This window comes from Vanacampus margaritifer, chromosome 14, assembly GCF_051991255.1.
Source record: "Vanacampus margaritifer isolate UIUO_Vmar chromosome 14, RoL_Vmar_1.0, whole genome shotgun sequence".
Lineage (NCBI taxonomy): Eukaryota > Metazoa > Chordata > Actinopteri > Syngnathiformes > Syngnathidae > Vanacampus > Vanacampus margaritifer.
In genome coordinates, this window is record NC_135445.1 from 9,940,994 (window position 1) to 9,961,497 (window position 20,504).

The following is a 20,504-nucleotide window of genomic DNA, read 5'->3' on the forward strand; positions in this document are numbered from 1 at the left end:
TGCTGTTGTTGTCAGAAATAACTGAAAAATATAGCAGAAAAAACACAAACTTTTTTTAAAGGTAAATTAATGCTCCCAAGTCACTTTAGACAGCGTGTCTAATATTGTGGTATCAATGCAAGGTGCTAATAATAATAGTGCTCATCTTGAGAGTCCTTTGCGCCTCTGATGATGCAAGGCATGGAAACCTAAAATTGCATTGGCTCACATCCACTCAAGTACAGGCATGAGACATTCCAAAAGTAACCGGCGCGCAAACATAAAGACTGCCAGACAGATAGACAGGCGACAAACAGACTGACAGACAGGCTGTTACTGACCTTTTATCTTTACTTTTGTCTCCAGAGTCGCGTTTCCCTCCGAGTTGGAAGCGTGACAGGTATACTGTCCTGCTGACTGCACACTCACTGCTGTCAGAGATAAGACTTCCTCCTGGTAAACATGACATGACAGATACATGGAGGTGTACAAAACTAGTACATTCAAGAGAATGGGCGAATGCTTATGCACAAAAATGCACTGAAAGCGGAAACACACTACTATATATACGGAGGAAAATCCTCATATGTGTGTGTGTGTATATATATATAGCATATGCTTTATTTATTTATTGCAGCCCTACCAAGTACCAATAACCCTAGAAAGCCTGAACCATGAAATATATGACAGGAAATTCGGATTATTATTCTCAGTATTTATTGGTCCTTTTGAACAAAAAATAATAACAATTGAAAATCAGCTTCCACATACGATACGATACGATATACTTTTATTTTCCCCGTGGGGAACTTTTTCCTGGACTAGAAAGAGATACAATTAAAGTTAAATAAGAAGTGCAGCAATAAGTAGAAGACTTCCCAGAAGTCTTCACAGAAGTATGACACATATGACTTTTGATTTGTGTCATGTTTGATACATCCAGTCACAATGCTTTCAATTTTTACATTTGTAACTGTCAAAAATATAATAATAAACAGATATATCAAACACATTAGTATTTCCAAAAATGAGAAAGAACATTTCCCACTATTAATTAATTAAGTGTAGGTGTCTCCTTTCTGAATTGGGGCAATCAGCAGGGTGATACTGCCCTCTAATGGATTATCCGTGCAATGCTTGTGTCAGATCATATACGTCAGGGTTTTAATGGGAAAAATATATTATACTCATGAAACTCAAAATGTCTTGTATTTAATATGATATATTTGGATTTATAGGGTAAACATTTGTCATGAGGAAATTCCTAAACCAGGACATGTTTATAATCTAAATCTACTGTAATTTGGCGAACCATACCTGATCATTCCCCATTTGAATCATATTGCCATCTTTCAGCCAAGTGATGGTTGGAAGAGGGTTGCCAACAGCTGCACACACAAGAGAGAGGTGACCTCCAACCACACCCTCCAGGACAGGAGGTGGGATTTTGGTGAAGGTAGGGGCCGCTGGAGAACAAAATATTAACTACCTTAAATTGTTTTGTTTTTTTTAATCACAAAAAATTAATTTTAAATCCTATTCCTTTATTTCAATTGTCTATATTTTATTATTCTCTGCCAAGTTTCTATTATCTTCAGCCAAGAGCTCCTGTACTGTATGCCCTTAGTTTAGTTTCATCTGACATTATTCTTTTAACCAGTGGCTCCTTCCAGAGCTCACTTCTATTCTGTCAAGCCAATCACTATCCTGCTTGTCGTGAAGTGCAGACAATAGGATGTGAAGGCCGTACCTACAGGGCATGTCATCACTCTCATGTCCTACCTGTCGCTTACGCACTACACATCTATGGAACTCTTTGCCGGCCGTACTTGCGTATAAAGCAACCTCAAATAAAAAATAAAGCAAAGGGGGAAATGTGTATTTCATTTTAAATGTACTGTTAGCGTATATTTCAACTTTATAAGGATTTCCTGAAACAGAAAAAAAACAGTTTACTGTAAAAAAAAAAATATATATATAATAATAATAATAATAATAGCTCAAAAGTAACTTGCAAGTGGCGATGTATGGAATTGTAAATTTTTTGTAATCCGTCTAAATCCACCAGACATTTGAGGGAGCTTGGATGGCATTTCAGACTTCATAATAATAATAATAATAATAATAATAATAATAATAATAATAATAATAAAAAAAATTATAATTTCCAAAAATTATATAATGTATGGCAAATAATTATGAATTGATGAATATCAATATATCACAGTAGTATTTTTCAATGTTACAGAATTGCACACAGCTTGTACTAGATACTAATTTTATGACATACAAGTAGTAAGAGGATACTGTATGTGAATACCAAAACAAATGTGGCTATACCGTAAGTGACCACTGCCAGTTGTGAAAACAAAACAACAATAGGCTCACCAACTACAGCAAGCATAATCCAGGTGCCGTTTCGAAGCTCCTCTGTGGGTTTATCTAACAAAAGGATCCGACACTCATACGGGCCCTGGTCATCCAGCTGCAGACCCTCCAGCTTTAGAGTGGTGCTGTCCACCAGAGACACCCGTCCTGCAAAGATATGAATGCAGGTAAACAGCAGAGAACAGCATGCGCCATTGATAATACTAGATCTTTAAGGTCTTAAAATATGTCAGTGTAATCAGTGTTTGTTTGTGCTAAAGCATTATTTTGTTCCGAGATATTGCCTGTGCTTGATACGTACACATATGTGCAAAACTTCAAAACAACACACACACACAGAAATATGATCTCACGGCTGCCAGGTGATGGCTCCCTTGATAGGTTAGCTCAAAGCGTCAATGTGTATTCATTATTTTCTAAATCCGTCTACTGCCACAGTGCAGTGGTAAAGAAAGCGGGAGATGAAATTCACCATTTGAACAATACATCAAGGACACACAGGCATAAAGCGGAGTGGAGGTCACTAAGATAACAGTGTGTTGCTACATATCACAAGGTTCAAAGTTCTTGGGACTGTGCAGAAAGTGTTGCTCATGACAGTCAGAGAAAAGCAGGAAGTTAAAGCTAGGTATGTTATTGGCGATAATACACCCTATTTACTTTTCCAGGCTGCCAAAGGGGACTATGTAAATCCACAGGGAATAGAAGGGAGGGTGGAGCTAAAATCGGGTAAAATACACTTTTATCACAGACGGGATTTCAAAATCCAACCTTCGGCACATGGCAGTGGACTATCCTCTCGTGTTTACAAGCTCGTGTGATAAATAGGTCACCATAGCACCACAGTGGAAAGGTTGGGCCGGGGCAACAGGGAGTTGTCTGATAAAAGGGAAGGAAGTAGGTTGGTGTTGCAGTGAGAGCCTAACCTGCAGTAAAGCCACCATTTGAAAAATGCATGATTGGGAGAGATTTGAATCTGAAGTCAATTGAGCGTGAAGCAGGTTAACACAGAAACATACGCATTTCAATGATTGTTTGTATAGATGTTTAGTATCTATTACTTTGTTGTTGTTATTTTTTTAACCTGTGGGCAGTATTTTATTTTGAAATGGCTTGGTCAGAACCAACAAAAAGCCAAAAAATGGTCACAATAACGCCTAGGGGATTTATTAAAGCAGTAGGATTTCACCTATAAAATTTTTTTTAAAAAACATGCTAACGGATGCTAAATAATTGGAGGATACACATAACATATACAGTACATACAGTAATATATATGGGGCACAAAAGTAGGTATAAAGTTAGACAAAAAAAATGGCATCATCATAATTAGAATCATAATAACAGTAACAATCATAACAATAATAACAAAAACCTATGTCACTAATTTAACTGATGTGTGACTACTATATACCAATTAATAAGTAAATGTAAATTTGCTTTATACTAAGTTGACGTTCCATAAATTTCTCTTATAACCTGCTGCCAGACCACCTATTGTTGTTACAATGCTCCTACTATTTTACAGTAATATACTGGATGTCTCCTAAAAATTAAAGTCGTGCTTATACAATGCACCACAGCTAATCATGGGGGATGGAGACCGGGTGCGCAAGCACTGAAAAGATGCATATAGCCATGATGCCATTATAAATGCATTTGGAAAAAATAAGCCTATAGGAAGAAAAAAAACCCTCTAATAAGCGTTTTCCACAGTGTGTGTTTGGTCCCCTATAACAACAATAATAGTTATTATTATTATTATTATTATTATTATTATTATAATGATGATGATGATGAATAAAATTAGTTTTTTTGGTTTGTGGGGGTTCACTATAAAATACACAATGTTTTGTCAAACTTATTTAGGTTTTTCTACTTTAATAACACATTAATTTTGAATAGTAATAAAAGTCGATTGCTAACCAAACATTTCCTGTAAATGTAATAAATTAAAAAAGGAAATCTGAAACTTATAAATAAAACACATTTAAGTCTTCAACAAAGAATGATTCAATTTCAGCCCTGCCCTTTCAAAGCGCACTGAATGAAGCAAATTCACACCTCCCCTGCATCGAACCTTTCCTATTCTGCGCATCTCCACGTCCTCCTTCTGTTCACTGGCGCCAATCAATTAGCTGACTGGTTCGAAAACAATGTCTTCAGCAGCGTTTATTTTCAGACCTCTTCTGGTTTCTTTTTTTATACAGTACTGTCAGTTGAACATTCCTTTTGTTGATCAAGGCAATTACGCAAAATGTTCAACAACAGCATGTAACTAACACTAATGTTTTTTCATTAAACAAACTGATGTAGATGTTTATAATTGTTTTGCCTTGGCAGAGTTCTGCGATGCAAAATTATATTCGTGCTGTACTTGTTCTCTGAACTTTTGATTGATGTACAGTAGGTTTTAGGTTTTGATTTGATGTGAAGGGTTAAACTGTACCACGTGACCATTTGGCATTTAAATCAACACATCGTCCGCAGATCCATCGGGGGCTGAAACAAACATGAGTCATCCCAGTGCATACATCCATGTGTGTCCATGTCAGAGAGGAAGCATATTAGCCATGTTAACTGTGTGTGAAATGTTAACATCTGCACACAGTCTGTTCTTGCTGACTGCAATGGGATTTGAGCTCACTAAAAGCACAGATATACAGCTGTATTTATTTTTCATCAAGTTGGATGCAGGGGGGACTCGGTCCTGTTCACACAGCTGACACTAATCCTCTTCTTTTTTTTTTTTTTTTACAGCTCTATCAAAACCAATGCATTCAAAATCTTTTGGGCTTTTGTGAGCAATGAAATACAAATCCATTTAATCCTACACACTGGCAAGTTTAAACATTATCTAACGCAAAGATTAATAACGGACATGATGATCCGCTGCTTGGAAAGCTACACTGCCCATTTATTTATTTATTGTAAAGTCACATCGAAAAACAAGAGACGCTATCAACAAGGAAACAGCAGTTGAACTGTGGATCCCCGAGCCAAACCCTCACGACACCCGAGTACATGAAATCCACACCTGTTGTCGTTTCAAGTTTCCCATGATGCACCTGTTACTCCCACAGACAAGTAGCTATGTGAAGCAGCAGATTACAAAGCACCCCTTTCAAACCTTTTGTAATGGCTACAGGAGAGTCGTTTTTGTTTGTCGCAGGAGCAGAGAGAGATAAGTTTACTGTTTTTTTTTTTTGTTTTTTTTTCCTGTGCTGGATGATTTACGGCCAGTGCAGCTGTAGACAAACGCTGCAAAGTAAATTACAGAACAAAGGTTAAAGAAATTTAAGGGGTCCTGAATAACAGCATGTTTCTCTGCTTTATCTGACAATGTAACACCCACTGTTATAAAATGTGACCTCAGACCCTGTTGATGGATCGTCCTCTGAATGAGACACAAAAGGGCGACTGTCCTTTACCGGCCTTGGCTGAAACTGAATTCAGCTCCACTCCCACATTAGGTAATTTATCCGTCAAAGTTCATGCTGAATTTATTGCTATGTAAATGACCGTATCATATTTCCTGGTCAGTTAAAGTGAGGGAGCGGCATCCCACTTGGATTAGAAAGGAGCTGATCCTTCGACAAACACAAAAAATGACCAAATTGTTGCTCTCTACTTGGTGCATATCACCGATGAGATCAATTTGTTTTGATTTAAAGTCATACTGGTGTAGTAAAAAATTCCAAATTATTATTCTGAATACAGCATTTATTAACTTTTTTTTACAAACTTGAGCAGTTAATTCCATTGTATATAAAACACCCTCTAAAAAGCACACGTACACACCATCGTAGAAAAAGCATGTCGTTTTGACTCAATTCTATTCCCTGGGGAAATTTCAATATGACATTTAAATGTGCCACCGAATGCTTTCTCTTCATTTCCTCAAAGGTGTTGACAGACAGAGCAAATATTCGGCACTCAAGTCGCAGCAGCATGGAAAATGTTTTCCAGTCTTATCGCAAAAGATGGAAAACATTGCTTATATATGTGCCGTACAGCGGTGACATATAAAGCAATAAATCGACAGACCTCAGGGAAAAACACAAAGTCACTTAGGAAGACCAAGTTACAACTCAACAATAGAATAAAAATCTAAAGCCGAGTATCACATCAATGAATCTTTTTTTTTTTTAGCCCAGTAACAATTGATTACTGGGACATGTCAATTAAAGGGGAGAGTCAAGATTTTGGTCCCTGTAAGACTTTTCCATTTAACCCCCCAAAAAGTTGAAGATTATATCTTCTTAACTGAGCATCAAGTCTGTTGCCATCTAGTACAGAGGATGACCCACAGTGGAAATGACGTGGGTCATTTGGTACCGAAAGAAAAAAAATTGCATTATTATTTTTTTTTTTTTTTCGAAAATGATGTTTTATTTTGAAAAGTGGCCGGATTCTGTCTGTTACATACTTCTCACTTGACAACTCTGTTGTTGGTGCGACGTTACGGACACCGTTAATAAAGTTGCACATGATTACACAGTAGATTTACGTTCATTATTATTATAGAGAAAATACCACAGTTTTTTTTCTTCTCATTTTATTTTGTTTTTATCAGCTAAACCTTTAGATTGGGCCGTGAAAATATTGTCAGACATTAAACCGGTCCGTGGTACAGAAAAGGTTGGGGACCACTGATCTAGTACAATCACTGACATTGCTTATTACAAGATACATTATTTGCCTGTTTTCTCAATATCTACTATGTACAAGGGTGCATCAGGGCCACGTCTATTTTTTTTTCAGAAGGGAGTAATATTCCGAGAACCCCCCCCAAAAAATTTGTGACTTTATAAAGTGGCAAAAAGAGAAAAAAACTTGTAGCGTAGCTATAGTCTAACATGAGGATTCGTTGGTGGTTAATGAAACTGTTTAGAAAATGATAAGGCAGGATGGAGACAGATTTATTCTTAATTTAAACTTTACTCGTCATTCACGGCAGCTAGAGCGACAACACTTCCTGATCCCCTATAAGATGACTAAACACTAACCAATCAGAAGCTAGCATACTTTAGATAAATGCAAGTGAATGACAGACAGCAGCAAATTCTACACATCAACTTTGCCACTTGTACAAAAAAGTACCAAAATGTATAGAATGTGTAAATAATAATTCTGGAAACATAAATGTACAAAGTACCAAAAACATAATGGGGCACAAAAAAAAAATTTTTTTTGCCGACTTCACTTCAACTAAAACAATGCCATGTCTTTTCCTGCAGGCACCTGAAAAGATTCATAGGTAGAATTTCATTTCAGGTAGCAAAGTGGAAAAGAGAACTACTCAGACAAAAGGCCTAACTGAGACACCCAGTCATGCTCTTCTTTTGTCCATTCATTGTTGGTGAATTTTAAGGATAACCACAACTACACAAAAGTAGTCTCCGTACATTGATAATCGTTTCCCCATTGTTTGTTTTCAATGCTGTGACCACAAAAGATGATGATGCAACAAAAGTAAGATCCTTATAAAAGTGGCTCCCATAGACAGGCTGGTTTGGAAATGCCAGAAAGGTGTTGTTGTGTCTCTTGTATAAGAGCAGTATTTTTGGACTATATTTCGCAGAGAGCTTTTATCAGTTTTTGAATGATTTCATGAGAATTGCTCAAATGTGCTGTCTAATTCATCCTCGAATTAGAAAACTCTGATTAAAACTTTCCAAATTGACACAAAATAAGATTCGCCTGCTATTCTCCAGCGATCAACCGAATGAAACCACACACATAATTGTAGACAATAATTCCATAATATTTAGCAAAGCTAATCAATTATAGTATGTAAGAGTTCAGCCAGAATATGCATGTTTGCTCACCCTCATACTGTGGATGGACACGAGGCGCATAGGATCCAAATTTGATCAACACGGAGGTGTCGAGCCCTTGTCGCACCCATTCAACCACGTGCAGGGACACGGATGACACATCGGCTGAGTAGGATGGACGTACACTGCAAGTCAACTGCACCGCACCGTTGACCTTTCCTCGCACCTCTGGCATTTTCCCATCAATAGTCCCTGTAGAAAAGAAGTCAAATGTAAAATAATACATACATTTGTATATGATATTTTTTAAATAAAAACACACTCACTAGAGGGAAAATATCACAGAAATGCACTTTAATGCAAATGTACTTACAGAATAGGCAAAAAAAAGCCACCGCTGACAGAGCCTGCACGGAAGATCTTCTTGACCCCATATCTGTCGTTCAATCAACCTGAAGCATGCTCAATCTGTTGACAAAAAGGCACACAATTGCCATACTCACATTAATATCTTGGCCACAGACACGCAAACGACCATCTGTGAAACCGCTACAGCTTGAATTTCTGTCATGATTTTACAGACACCGGGAAAAGGAGCGTTTTGATTTTTATATAGCTTTCAATGATTGGAATTCATCCCATATCATTACACAAATGGGTATAGTTGCCTCCGTAGCCAGAAAATACCCTGGCACTTATATCTTTCTGTGAAAGTAAATGTCATAAATGTCGCGTAAATCTTCCGAGAGTCATGTGCATAATGACATCTTAGTGTTTTATTTAGAGCGCATCAATGAAGGCATTTGGCTCATGCAGCACTCAAGGATGAAGTTAAGCTGAGCTCTTTGTGACCGATACTAAAGCATCAACGGTTAAGTTCACAGCACCATTCCCAGTGTTCAACTGAGACAATTTTTTTTGAGTGTGTGAGTGTATGAATAACGTTTCTGAACCAATCCACGTGTGTAAAAGGTTGATGACAATGATGTATGATGTATGAACACCGACTCAAAAGCCAAATGAGATCGAGTGAGGTTGGATGATCTGCATTCTTTCATAGGATATTTTGTAGTTTGGTAACTAGGTAAAAGAGACAAAGCTATAGTTGTGCCATTGCAAAATTAATATTAATTAATTAATTAACCTGTATCGGAATTTTTTTATTTGTGATACTCTTCACATTCAGATAGATAGATCGATCGATAGTAGGGGTGTTAGAAAAAAATCGAATTGGCAATATATCGCGATATTATAGCGCGCAATTCTCGAATCGATTCGATATGCGACCGAATCGATTTTTAAACATCCATTTTTTATGGGAATATTCAACAAAACGTCTTAGTTAGGGTTAGGATTTACACATTAAGCATGGAAGAATGTGATATTAATGGAACATTAAGCCTTAATATTTTATTTCAGTTCTGTTCAAACATGAAACAGACTGCAACCTGTTTGTTAAATACAGTAGCTCATTTATAAGCCTGAATTTTCAGATAAATACATTTTCATACAAATTTTACAGTGTACATGTACAAGTTTACTGATCAGTATTTTCTAAATTTGAGTAAAGGGAAAAAAAATATATCACAATAATCAATTTATAGATTCGGATCGGGATTAATCAGTATCGAATCGAATCGTGACCTATGAATCGTGATCCGAATTGAATCGCCAGGTACTAGTCAATTCACACCCCTAATAGATAGTCAGTCTTACACGACAATCGCACCATGTTTTTGTGGTTCAAAAAAACGAATAGAAAAAACGTACATTACGTGAAACTTCAAAACCTGATACAAGGTTATTCATTTGCAGCAGGTCGGGAGTAGGCAACTGTATTTTTTTTCCCCGCTATGATCGACTACAGAGGCATTCAGCTGTGTCATTCTGTGAGCAGCAAGCCTTAGTTTTCCACATAAATCTAACATACCACTGTAAAAAAGTAACAACAACAAAATACGAGTAATATTCACTTGAAAAAAATAGTTTTTTACTCAGAAATTCTAAATACATTTTACAAATAGATTTTTGAGGACATCTACCAGTTAAAAAAAAAAAAACTACTCAAGTGTTGAGGAACAAATCCACAACCTTCAGGTTGGGAGGCACCCACTCTACCACCTGAGCCATGCGGCATGGCAAATAGCAAGAGTGGGATGATGGATGAGTTTGTTTCTCAATGCTTGAGTAACTTAAAAACAATAAATAAATAAAATGTACTCAAAATCTCCTTGTAAAATGTACTTGGAATTTCTGAGTGAAAAACTTTACTAGTTTTTATTTATTTATTTATTTTATTTTTTACAGTGATAGTCACAATTTTTTCCAACTTTGTGGAGACAGTTTGGCCCTTCTTTGTTCCAACATGACTGTGCCACAGAGCACAAAACAAGCTCTATAAAAAGGTGTGGTTGGATGACCTCAACCCCATCCACCTGTGGGACTGAAATTTAACAAAGTCTGTGAGGCCCTCTATTCTTCTAGCATCCGTGACCTCTGACATTGCCAATTCCCAGAAGTCTTCAGAGGAAAGTGGAAGCCTGAATCAAAAAAGTCTACACAATATGTTCTTCTGCCTTCCCATTAGGTGGCAAATATTGTTTTGCTCAAGTATCTAAGCTAATTGCGATATCTCATTCAGTCAGCATTGAGTGAGGTGAAAGAGATTTCACACAAAGATCCTTTCTACTTCCAGCATCGTGTCAAGGGCATAGATAGATCGGCGAGAGGAAAAATATACAGGAGCTTACACAGCATCCTTCAAACCCACCTTTACTTGTAAGGAAAGGTTCACAGCCACGACGCTATTGCCACAACTGTTTGTAAATGAAAGTCACATGGAGGGAGCGAATGGCCCACACAAAGGATAATAGCTCAGATTAAGAGACATCCTCCCCTGACGAGTGTGACTCCCACGGGGTTGACACTATTGTCTTTCAACGGATAGTAGACAAAATACCATTGGATAAAGTTTAATATAGTTCCAATCCCCGCTTGAACAAAAGGGTATGGGGCTTAATGCTGCCAATGTCACCCGACTGCAATGGTCCCATGTCCCAACATATATACTGTCAACTTAGTTTTTCACCCAAAGCAATCAGGGGACCGAGAGATCCTGCATGATATGCCCCTGGACAATAATCAGAAGTTGAACTTGAAGCTGAGTTAGCAGATCAATCCAGGTGGGCTAACACATTGTAGTCGACTTCCTGACCAGTGTGCCGTGGTGGATGTCAAAGATGGACTTTATTAACATCAAGATCTAAATATCAGCCAAACACCCACAGTATATATCTCCTATGGGACTGGTGAGTAATGTTCAGGTGGAGGCTAAGTTGCTAGCACAAACAAAAGTCAAGTTATTGACGCTCATTTTCTAAACTTTTGGCTGTACTTCGGTAAGTCAAAGCTGCTTGCCTTGTTCAATGCCCTAGCTGCTCCCTGAGTTGCCATAGTAACAAAAGCCGCCTTAGTGGAGAAAATGGTAAATGGACTGCTTTGTAATGCCCAAAGCGCTTTACAATTGAAACCTCACATTCACACATTCATACACCAGTGGTCGGCTGCTGCCATGCAAGACGTTGCCAGGTTCACTGGGACTAAATCGGGGTTAAGTGTCTTGTGTCTCAAGACACTTTGACATGGTCACTAGGGGTGAGGATTGAACCCACAACCTCACGGACTCTGAAACAGGACCAGCCGCTCAGAACCGGCTAAGTTCCAGATGTGTTGAGTGTAATTTTTTTTTTTTTAGCATTGTGGTATTTTGATGTCACAAACATGATATTAAGACACCTGGGAACTCTTTTGAATTGGACAAAAAAAACCTCATCCCATCCCCCAAAAATCATGTAAAAACGTTTTTAAATACTTTGTCCTTCCCTCACTAAACGTACAGAAGGCTTTGATGCAGCTTCTGACATGGTGGCTTAAAGCAATGGTAGTTTTTTTTTTATGGCCAGCAGGTGGCAGCAGAGTATGAGAGATCAGCCAGTGCCATGTTGCAACAATATCTTTTTTGTCAGTGCTTTCACCAGGAATGTGAATATTGACGAAACTTAGCTATATTCTAATGCTAATTCCTGCAAAACGGAAAGAGATACAAATATACTTTTTTTTTCTGATGAAAGAAGTGACTCTAATATTTCGTTTTTATAGCAATAGAACACAATATTCTGTGGCCCTTGCAAAATCACTCAAAATCCCGTAAAACAGCCGGGAGCAAAAGGGGTTGCTTTAGTGAAAATGGCTGGGAGTGAATGAGTTAAATAGGTATTTACAAGTAATCTTAAACATATATTATTTTGTGATTTGTTCTGTTCATATAGAAGGAACTGCTGTAAAAGTCTGAGAAAAGTCAAAATGCCATGAAAAGGTGGACCATCCCTCAGAGCTTTCCTGGAAGAGGGGTAGCGGCGTCAGTGTTTGCTTTGACTGTCAGATCTGCTCTCGTCTTCAATAACCCAAAGAAAGAGCAAAATGTTCTTCCAAAGAGCACTGAACATAAAAGGAAATACCCAGATGAGAAAATACCAAACGACGGCCGTTGACACACGACTGCATGATCCCTTGACATCATCGAGTATATGGACTGCCTCCAAAGCCACACTAAGGACAGGAACAATGTAAAACTCAATTGAGGATTTTTTCCGAACCTGGGTCATGTGCAGATGCAACTTCATGGAAACCAAGGATGGTAAAATTGTTCTAACAAACATGGGAAGTGATTTATTACGGATATGTTTTTTGTTTTTTTTTATATTACGGGTAAAAATATAAGGTCAAAAGACTGGGACAGATGGCCTTGAACTTTCTAAAATTTATTATATGCTTATTTACAATAATATATACACTTAACTGATAGAGTGTTACTCTGTTGGATCAATAAACTGATTACTGTAATGTTAATTTTGCTGATGTAGGAATGCACGTTTGAAGATGTGAGGTGAAAATTCATCAAAGTTCAGTTATTTACATTTTAAGGGTCTTCGGTTAACTAAATAAGCATATTTTGGGGTTGTGTGAACATATGCGCAGAAAGCCCAACCGGGAGAAAAATACAAATGCCATGCAGGGGGCTAAAGCCAAGATTCAAATAACTATGTGGCAAACATGCCAACCACTAAACCGCCATCCTGGCTGTGTAAACAGATTGCAAATTTGGGATTAAATACGTCAGACACAAGACTAAGACACTTTATTTTAAATAGAATGTACTTTCCACTGGTTCTTCTTCCCTGCTGCAACTTCTGCCAACTGCTGTAGCCAGCCAAGACTTTCCTATTTAGGCAAGGTGGCCCTGTGGGTAACTTGCGTGGGGAGACGTAGTCTCGTCGGTTAGGATGTGGGACGAGAGTTCGTCAGTGTGTGAGAAGAAGTACAAGTACCAGAGACACAAAATGAATGAAGAAGGCATCCAGAGGCCTTTGACCGTTTTCACTGTAAAAGAGGGACATTTAAAGCCAAGAACAGCAACAGATATCAAATCTAAAAAAAAAAATCCAGTGATAACAGAATAAATGCTGTATAAAACCAAGATAAGCTGATTGTGGAAATGTCTCAGCAGCCATGTTATTTACGGCTGACCAGTGAACAGTGACCCAAACTCAAGCCAAGTAGTGCTGAAGCAGCAAACCACACTATAAAAAACAGGTCAAAACCACAAGAAAAAGTTCTCCATTAAAAGTTTGGGTGTCAAAATATACTGTTACAGTCTGCCATAAAACCATCCATTAAATTGTGTTTGAGAATTTTTTTCTCTCAGAGTAACAGACTCTCATCTGAAATACATAGTGCAACTCATTTACCAAATAATGCTAATTTGACTGACAGCATACTTTTAAAAAAAAAAAAAACTCTGTAGAATCAGGGTGATAACAATCCCAGGGAGAAGACTTTCCTACACTTTCTGACGCAGCCAATATGCATCGCAAAGATGTTTAATTTGTGAGCACGATGTTGATGGACACTTTTATTCCACTCTGTGAGGTATAGCGGAAATGAAAGAGTTTGCTTTTCGCAGCAGAAGTGAAAAAGTTGTCAGCAGACATACTACCTCGGAGAACAAGAGCAAGTAGGGGGAGGATGGATAAGTCATAAATCTTTGGGGAAATAATAACTCACTTTTTGTCAAATATTAATTAAGCGGTCCAAACTAGATTAATGACGTGTGGCATATTTTCTTGATTGCAACCTGCCACGGTGTCAGTGTGAGAAATACATCACAATGTTGTTGCAAACTTTCTGGAATATTTTCCTGACTGCACACAAAAGCTATGGCAACACATACAGCAACAATAAAAGGAAATCTTTTAAACAGCACTGAGTGCAGTTAAGTAGGATTTTTGACATCTTGTCCTATAATTAGTAGAAATGGGAAAAATTTCCAGACGCTTGGGAAAAAAACATTGAGATTTTATATTTGTCAGGAAAGCCTCACTGAATGGACTACATTGAAAATATAGACCTGAACTTACAGAATTCTCAGTCAGAATTCTCTAGTACTTTACTGTATCGGTACCGTGCTGATACTGTACATCTCTACAGTACTCAGTACTTCTAAAATGTTCCGATAATACACACCGATAGCGTATGAACAGTGGAAATTCACCTAATGCAAGGGAGGCTTGGAGCATATAACCAGCAAAAAGTGAGGGTACAATAAAATATTATATACTTAAAAATTAAAATTAAAAAAAGAAGAAGAAGAAATTACTGTACAAATGTCCAGTTATGAATGATTAAAACCCTTAGCAAAGCTCCCACGACAGTGTGTTGTTCCTGTAACTAGTTTTACTTTTGTTCTGTGTTAGCAACTTTGTTAGCTAATCCTTCATTTTCACAAGGCTTAGTTTTGATTGGCATTTCCTATTAATTTAGCAAAAAATGGAATAAAAAAAAAAACAGACAACCAGACTACATTTGAAGACAGACAGTCAAGGAGAAATGTCACCGTGATTCATCTCATTTTCACAACAAGGCTCAGTTTTGAATGGTATTTTTTTTAAATGTATTAATTCAACAATATCGTTTAAAAAAAAAAGAAAGAAAGAAGAAATTACTGTATAAATGGTCAGTTATGAATGATTAAAACCTTTAGCAAAGCTCCCACGACAGTGTGTTGTTCCTGGAACTAGTTTTACTTTTGTTCTGTGTTAGCAACTTTGTTAGCTAATCCTTCATTTTAACAAGGCATTTGATTGGCATTTTCCTATTAATTTAGCAAAAAATGGAATAAAAAAAAAACAGACAACCAGACTACATTTGAAGACAGACAGTCAAGGAGAAATGTCACCATGATTCATCTCATTTTCACAACAAGGCTCAGTTTTGAATGGTATTTTTTTTAAATGTATTAATTCAACAATATCGTTTAAAAAAAAAGAAAGAAAGAAGAAATTACTGTATAAATGGTCAGTTATGAATGATTAAAACCTTTAGCAAAGCTCCCACGACAGTGTGTTGTTCCTGTAACTAGTTTTACTTTTGTTCTGTGTTAGCAACTTTGTTAGCTAATCCTTCATTTTCACAAGGCTTAGTTTTGATTGGCATTTTCTTATTAATTTAGCAAAAAATGGAATAAAAAAAAAAACAGACAACCAGACTACATTTGAAGACAGACAGTCAAGGAGAAATGTCACCGTGATTCATCTCATTTTCACAACAAGGCTCAGTTTTGAATGGTATTTTTTTTTTCAAATGTATTAATTCAACAATATCGTTTAAAAAAGAAAGAAAGAAGAAATTACTGTATAAATGGTCAGTTATGAATGATTAAAACCTTTAGCAAAGCTCCCACGACACTGTGTTGTTCCTGTAACTAGTTTTACTTTTGTTCTGTGTTAGCAACTTTGTTAGCTAATCCTTCATTTTCACAAGGCATTTGATTGGCATTTTCCTATTAATTTAGCAAAAAATGGAATAAAAAAAAAAACAGACAACCAGACTACATTTGGAGACAGACAGCCAAGGAGAAATGCCACAGTGATTCATCTCTCTAACAACTTTTATTTTTGGACTCAAACTGTAACCCCTGTAGTTCCCAAGCCCAAGTCCTTCTGGATGAGTGTCTGTAGATACTAATTATAACAGTAATGTGCCATACAGAGAGCTGTTTCATATTAACCCCTCTCAAGTACAGAAATAAGGTAACCAGCCAACTGATAATAACCTTCCCTTCCTCACAACCACTTTGTGTATGTATTGAATTCTCAAATGTAAAACAAAAAGCCTTTATCTTCTTTTCTTTCTTTTTTTTATCGTTTTCATTTCATGGCTGGGCCCCAGTCTGAAAAGCTGCGAAACAATTACACAGGTTGTCAACTGCTACTCTACCAACACACTCCCATGCTTGAACAAACAGCGCAACATTCAAACACTTTTTTTTTCACAAAGTCAAAGTGAACGCGAAGGGTGACAATCCACTGTAATGCGCCTATTTATTGCCGTCTGACTTGACATCCTGATGTTTCTATCCGTCCTCCCTTCACCTTTGTACAAGCTTTCTGAAGCTTATTCATGAATGCATAAATAGATCCAAATAGAGACTGGCTGTCGCAATGATTAAGCAGCAGGGACTTTTCCCTATTTGGCACATAATGATCACTTGATAGTCTAGTCCTTTGCGGTTGACTCCCCCTTGATATACATCGAAATTAAGTTGACTGGATGAGAATCAAGCAATGCTGCGGAGTAGCCAAAATCTTAAAGGGTGGTCAACAATACGGATCAATTGAAGTGTTTATGTTGTCACCGATAGACAAGATTGAATGTTTGATTTGTCTCCAATGTTTACAAAACACTTCAGACACTTATGTTCATGCTTTATGGTTATGTACTCCGGTTATGTATTTCTGGACTAAAGTCTTAGAAAAACTTTCCGCTATTTTGGACTGTAGGATACCTTTATCTCCAAACTTGTGTTTGCTAGGTGACCTAACAACAACTGACTTAGCACATAAACAATTTCAATCTACAATTGTAGCCCTTACTATCGCAAAAAAAAAAAATCTTGTTAACTGGAAAAATAAACAAACTCTGAATATCGACCAATGGTCTAACCTCCTCATAAATCACATTTTAATGGAAAAAATATCTGCCTCAAATAAACACCAAATATCAAAATTTATAGAAAAATGGTCTACGTATGTAGAATTTTTTAACCTAATTCTGGTTACTTAATTCTGTCTGTTAGCGAGAGCCACTACATCGTGATAACTTACATTGATGTTTCTGCATTTGGCAATTTATTATAATATTATATTATTAGTATGGGATTTTTTTTTAATAGGCTTTAGGTGAACTGATGAATACACACACGCTCAAAAAAAATAATATATATATATATATATATATATATATATATATATATATATATACTGTATATATATAAATTTAATAAAAAAAAAGGAGAACAATGATGATGTCAAATCGAATGAACAATACTGAAAAAATAAAATAAAATGAAGTGTTTATGTTGTACCCGATAGACAAGATTGAATGTTTCTATCTAGAGAGACATAGGTTGCATAATATCATTTGTGAAAGAAAAGAAAAGGGAAAATTATAGCAAAGACAGCAAGAAGACAGAGAGGGAAAACCCATTATGGAGCAAGGAAATGATTGAATCTGAATTCAAACTGAGTTGTCAAACAAAGCAACATGATAAGATGAAACACATGGCCTTGGCAACATGGCTTAGACGCTCCCTTGACATTTGCTTGGATACGCTCTTACGCCCATGTCGGCTAGCACATGCATAAACATAAGCACGGTGACAGCACCACAAAACATTTGAAAGAATCATAAATGAGAAGTTGATTCACAAAAGAAAGCCCCCCCACTGTCTCATGTTGATTTATCAAGTGGAACAAATAGAGACGCTGACAGAAAAGCTACAGGAAAGCTCCTGTGTTTTCGTTTTAATCTACATAAAGTGAGAAATGGAGAACCAGCTGATTGATTGTGGTTCGGTAACACATCTATCAATACTCCTGCGCCTTCTAACTGTAAAGGTAGCAATAATAGGATATCCTACGTTTGTTTGTTTTTTATTAAATTATATTTATTCTACTGCGAATCGTTCCGCTGTCTGTTCTTGTTTGCTTCAAAGCATACCTAATGTCCTTTAATAATGTCCCGGGTATTGATTTAAACAGTGAGTATACTGTACCCTAAAGGGAAAATAAATCACTGTTTGTTCACTGACTTTGGACTTTTTCAAGGCTGCTCGTGACAGCAAGTTCAATTGGACATTAACCCCGGAGTAAAGTGAAAGTAGGGAGACAAAAAAACACTTTGTGATGGCACCAAACTACAAGGAACGCTTGTATTTGGTAAAAGAAATACATCCTTTCCTCCTCCATACCACTTACACTGCTCAGGGTTACGGGGAAGCTCATTTTTCATCAAGATATTGGTGGCTGGTATCAGCAGCCTCCACAAGTACCCGATACCTTAAAATAAGGCCAGTATCAGCTTGATACTGATACCTGGTATTGGTTCTCACCCATCCCCAAGTGGAACCTATTCCAGTTAACTATAATGCAACATATGTTTTATATCTACAGTACTTTTGTAGTAGAGTATTTTTGTTAGGAAGACAAATACTTGCCACTACATATATTTTTATACAGAGGTGTTTATTGCATCTATTTGTGTCACATGTCTACAGTATTAGGGGTGTGCCAAGGGCTTGGCAATAAAATAACATTCAATACGTATCTCGATAAATGGAGTGGTTCGATTTTTAAAGCGGAACGATTTGAATCAGTTTGATACAATTGGGATTACAATTCAATGGAATATGGTACAGCTCAGTCGAGTGCGTATGAAGCAATGATTTTCTTGTTGTCTTAAGATGATTTAATTAAAATTATAGGATAAATTTACTACACGGATTTGTGGTCATGAAGAAAATTAATGTCAGTCTTAAATCGAATTTTGCTGTCAACTAAGTCTAATTAAAAAATGCCACATCATACTGTTCTTTGAACCAACACTGATCAAAAGTGCACACCAAGTAAAAACTAAGACATGGCCCTCTTAAAGGTCTCTCAAGATACTTTACATGTACCTTAAAGCGTTTTATATCTACCATTACTTTGACAAGCTCTTTTAGAGCTTCTTTCATATAGCTACAATTTAAACGTTTTTGAAAGCTAGGTCATGAATACAGCCAAAGTAAATAAACAGGTTCAATGTTTGTTGAAAAGTGACACGAGAAGCTGCCCACAGAAAAGTAATTAAACGCATGAGACAGTCATAGAATTAAAGATCAACTTTGGAGAATGTCCCCTTGTTCAAGTAGTTTTAGGAAAGTAGGCTACTTCAAGCTTTAACAGGAGCAGAGCTAAAATAACGGTATCGGTACTTAATCAAAAAATATTTTATCACGTGACGTAAAAGGACAATAAACTTGAATTACAAAAAAAAAAACGAAATCAACAATTACTCATCACCGGTATATAAAATGTCGGCTGTCCACAAACTTCAAAAACACACTAGTTACTAATGATTTTCAAGAATATTAAACCCTTGTCAAACAAAAATCTGAATTTAAAACGGTTTAAGGGGTATCATGTGGGCATAAACGCATCGTACCTGTTGATAAATGTTAGCCTCCGTGTGAGTGATCTTTTTGTTGGGGGGGGGATAAACGTATCCTATGTCCGGCTTAGTCCAACTGGAAGTGAGTCATCGGAAGCATCGGGCCTCGCTTCGTTGTTGCTCTGAGTAACAAGCTGAAAGGTAACACCTGTGGCGAACAAGAAGCAGGTAACAGGTGTCTGTTTCACATCCAGGTGACGATGAGCTTTCCACAAGTACACTCCTCTTGTGTCCTTCCTCCCCCTCCCGCCCCTTTGCTTTTATTCAAAAGTCCTCGACCACCACATTTTCACTCAAAGCACGGCTTTAATAACTAACACAGGCGCATACACTTTTGCATAACAGCATGTGTGCAGGCGAGTAATAATAAAAAATAAAAATAAATCGCCCTAAATCCCCCTTTGGATGAGTCGTTTTGCCTTGGATGGTGTCCACTATTATAGCTAACCACAAGAGGGTGTCATTGCCCTTGCACTGGTGGTCGAACAGGTGTCACACGCTGTCTGGACAAAAGTATTGGTACAATACTCAATATATAAATGGAAGGGGGGAAAAAAATGGAAAATTACAACTGAACCTTATGGCAGTAATATGATAGATGTAATGTGGAGGTAAATAGCTCTGCATCGTATTCAAAAACATTAGAGTGCTCCTGATGTTGCAGATCAAATATAACTTTGATATGAATATGCATGGATTATGTTTGTGCGTGGTATTAATTCAAGCATCAATATAGGAATGGTATCAATA

General features: G+C 37.0%; 1 protein-coding gene across 3 annotated transcripts in view; it reads right to left on the reverse strand.

Moving 5' to 3' along the window:
• igsf9a (immunoglobulin superfamily, member 9a) overlaps positions 1–19,992 on the reverse strand; it is an 81,747-nt gene extending 61,755 nt beyond the window's left edge. Inside the window, exons 1-6 of one of the 3 annotated variants that reach the window (XR_013288118.1) lie at positions 19,749–19,992; positions 8,521–8,615; positions 8,199–8,399; positions 2,368–2,514; positions 1,297–1,445; positions 321–432 (exon numbers count right to left, since the gene is read on the reverse strand). Coding sequence is in view for 1 of the 3 variants with exons in the window: in XM_077542361.1 (XP_077398487.1) it covers positions 321–432; positions 1,297–1,445; positions 2,368–2,514; positions 8,199–8,399; positions 8,521–8,581 (670 nt within the window). In the remaining 2 variants the exon portion in view is untranslated. The remainder of the gene's footprint in view (positions 1–320; positions 433–1,296; positions 1,446–2,367; positions 2,515–8,198; positions 8,400–8,520; positions 8,616–19,748) is intronic. The other 2 variants (XR_013288117.1, XM_077542361.1) reach the window with 2 other exon arrangements.
• Positions 19,993–20,504: the final 512 nt, after the last annotated feature.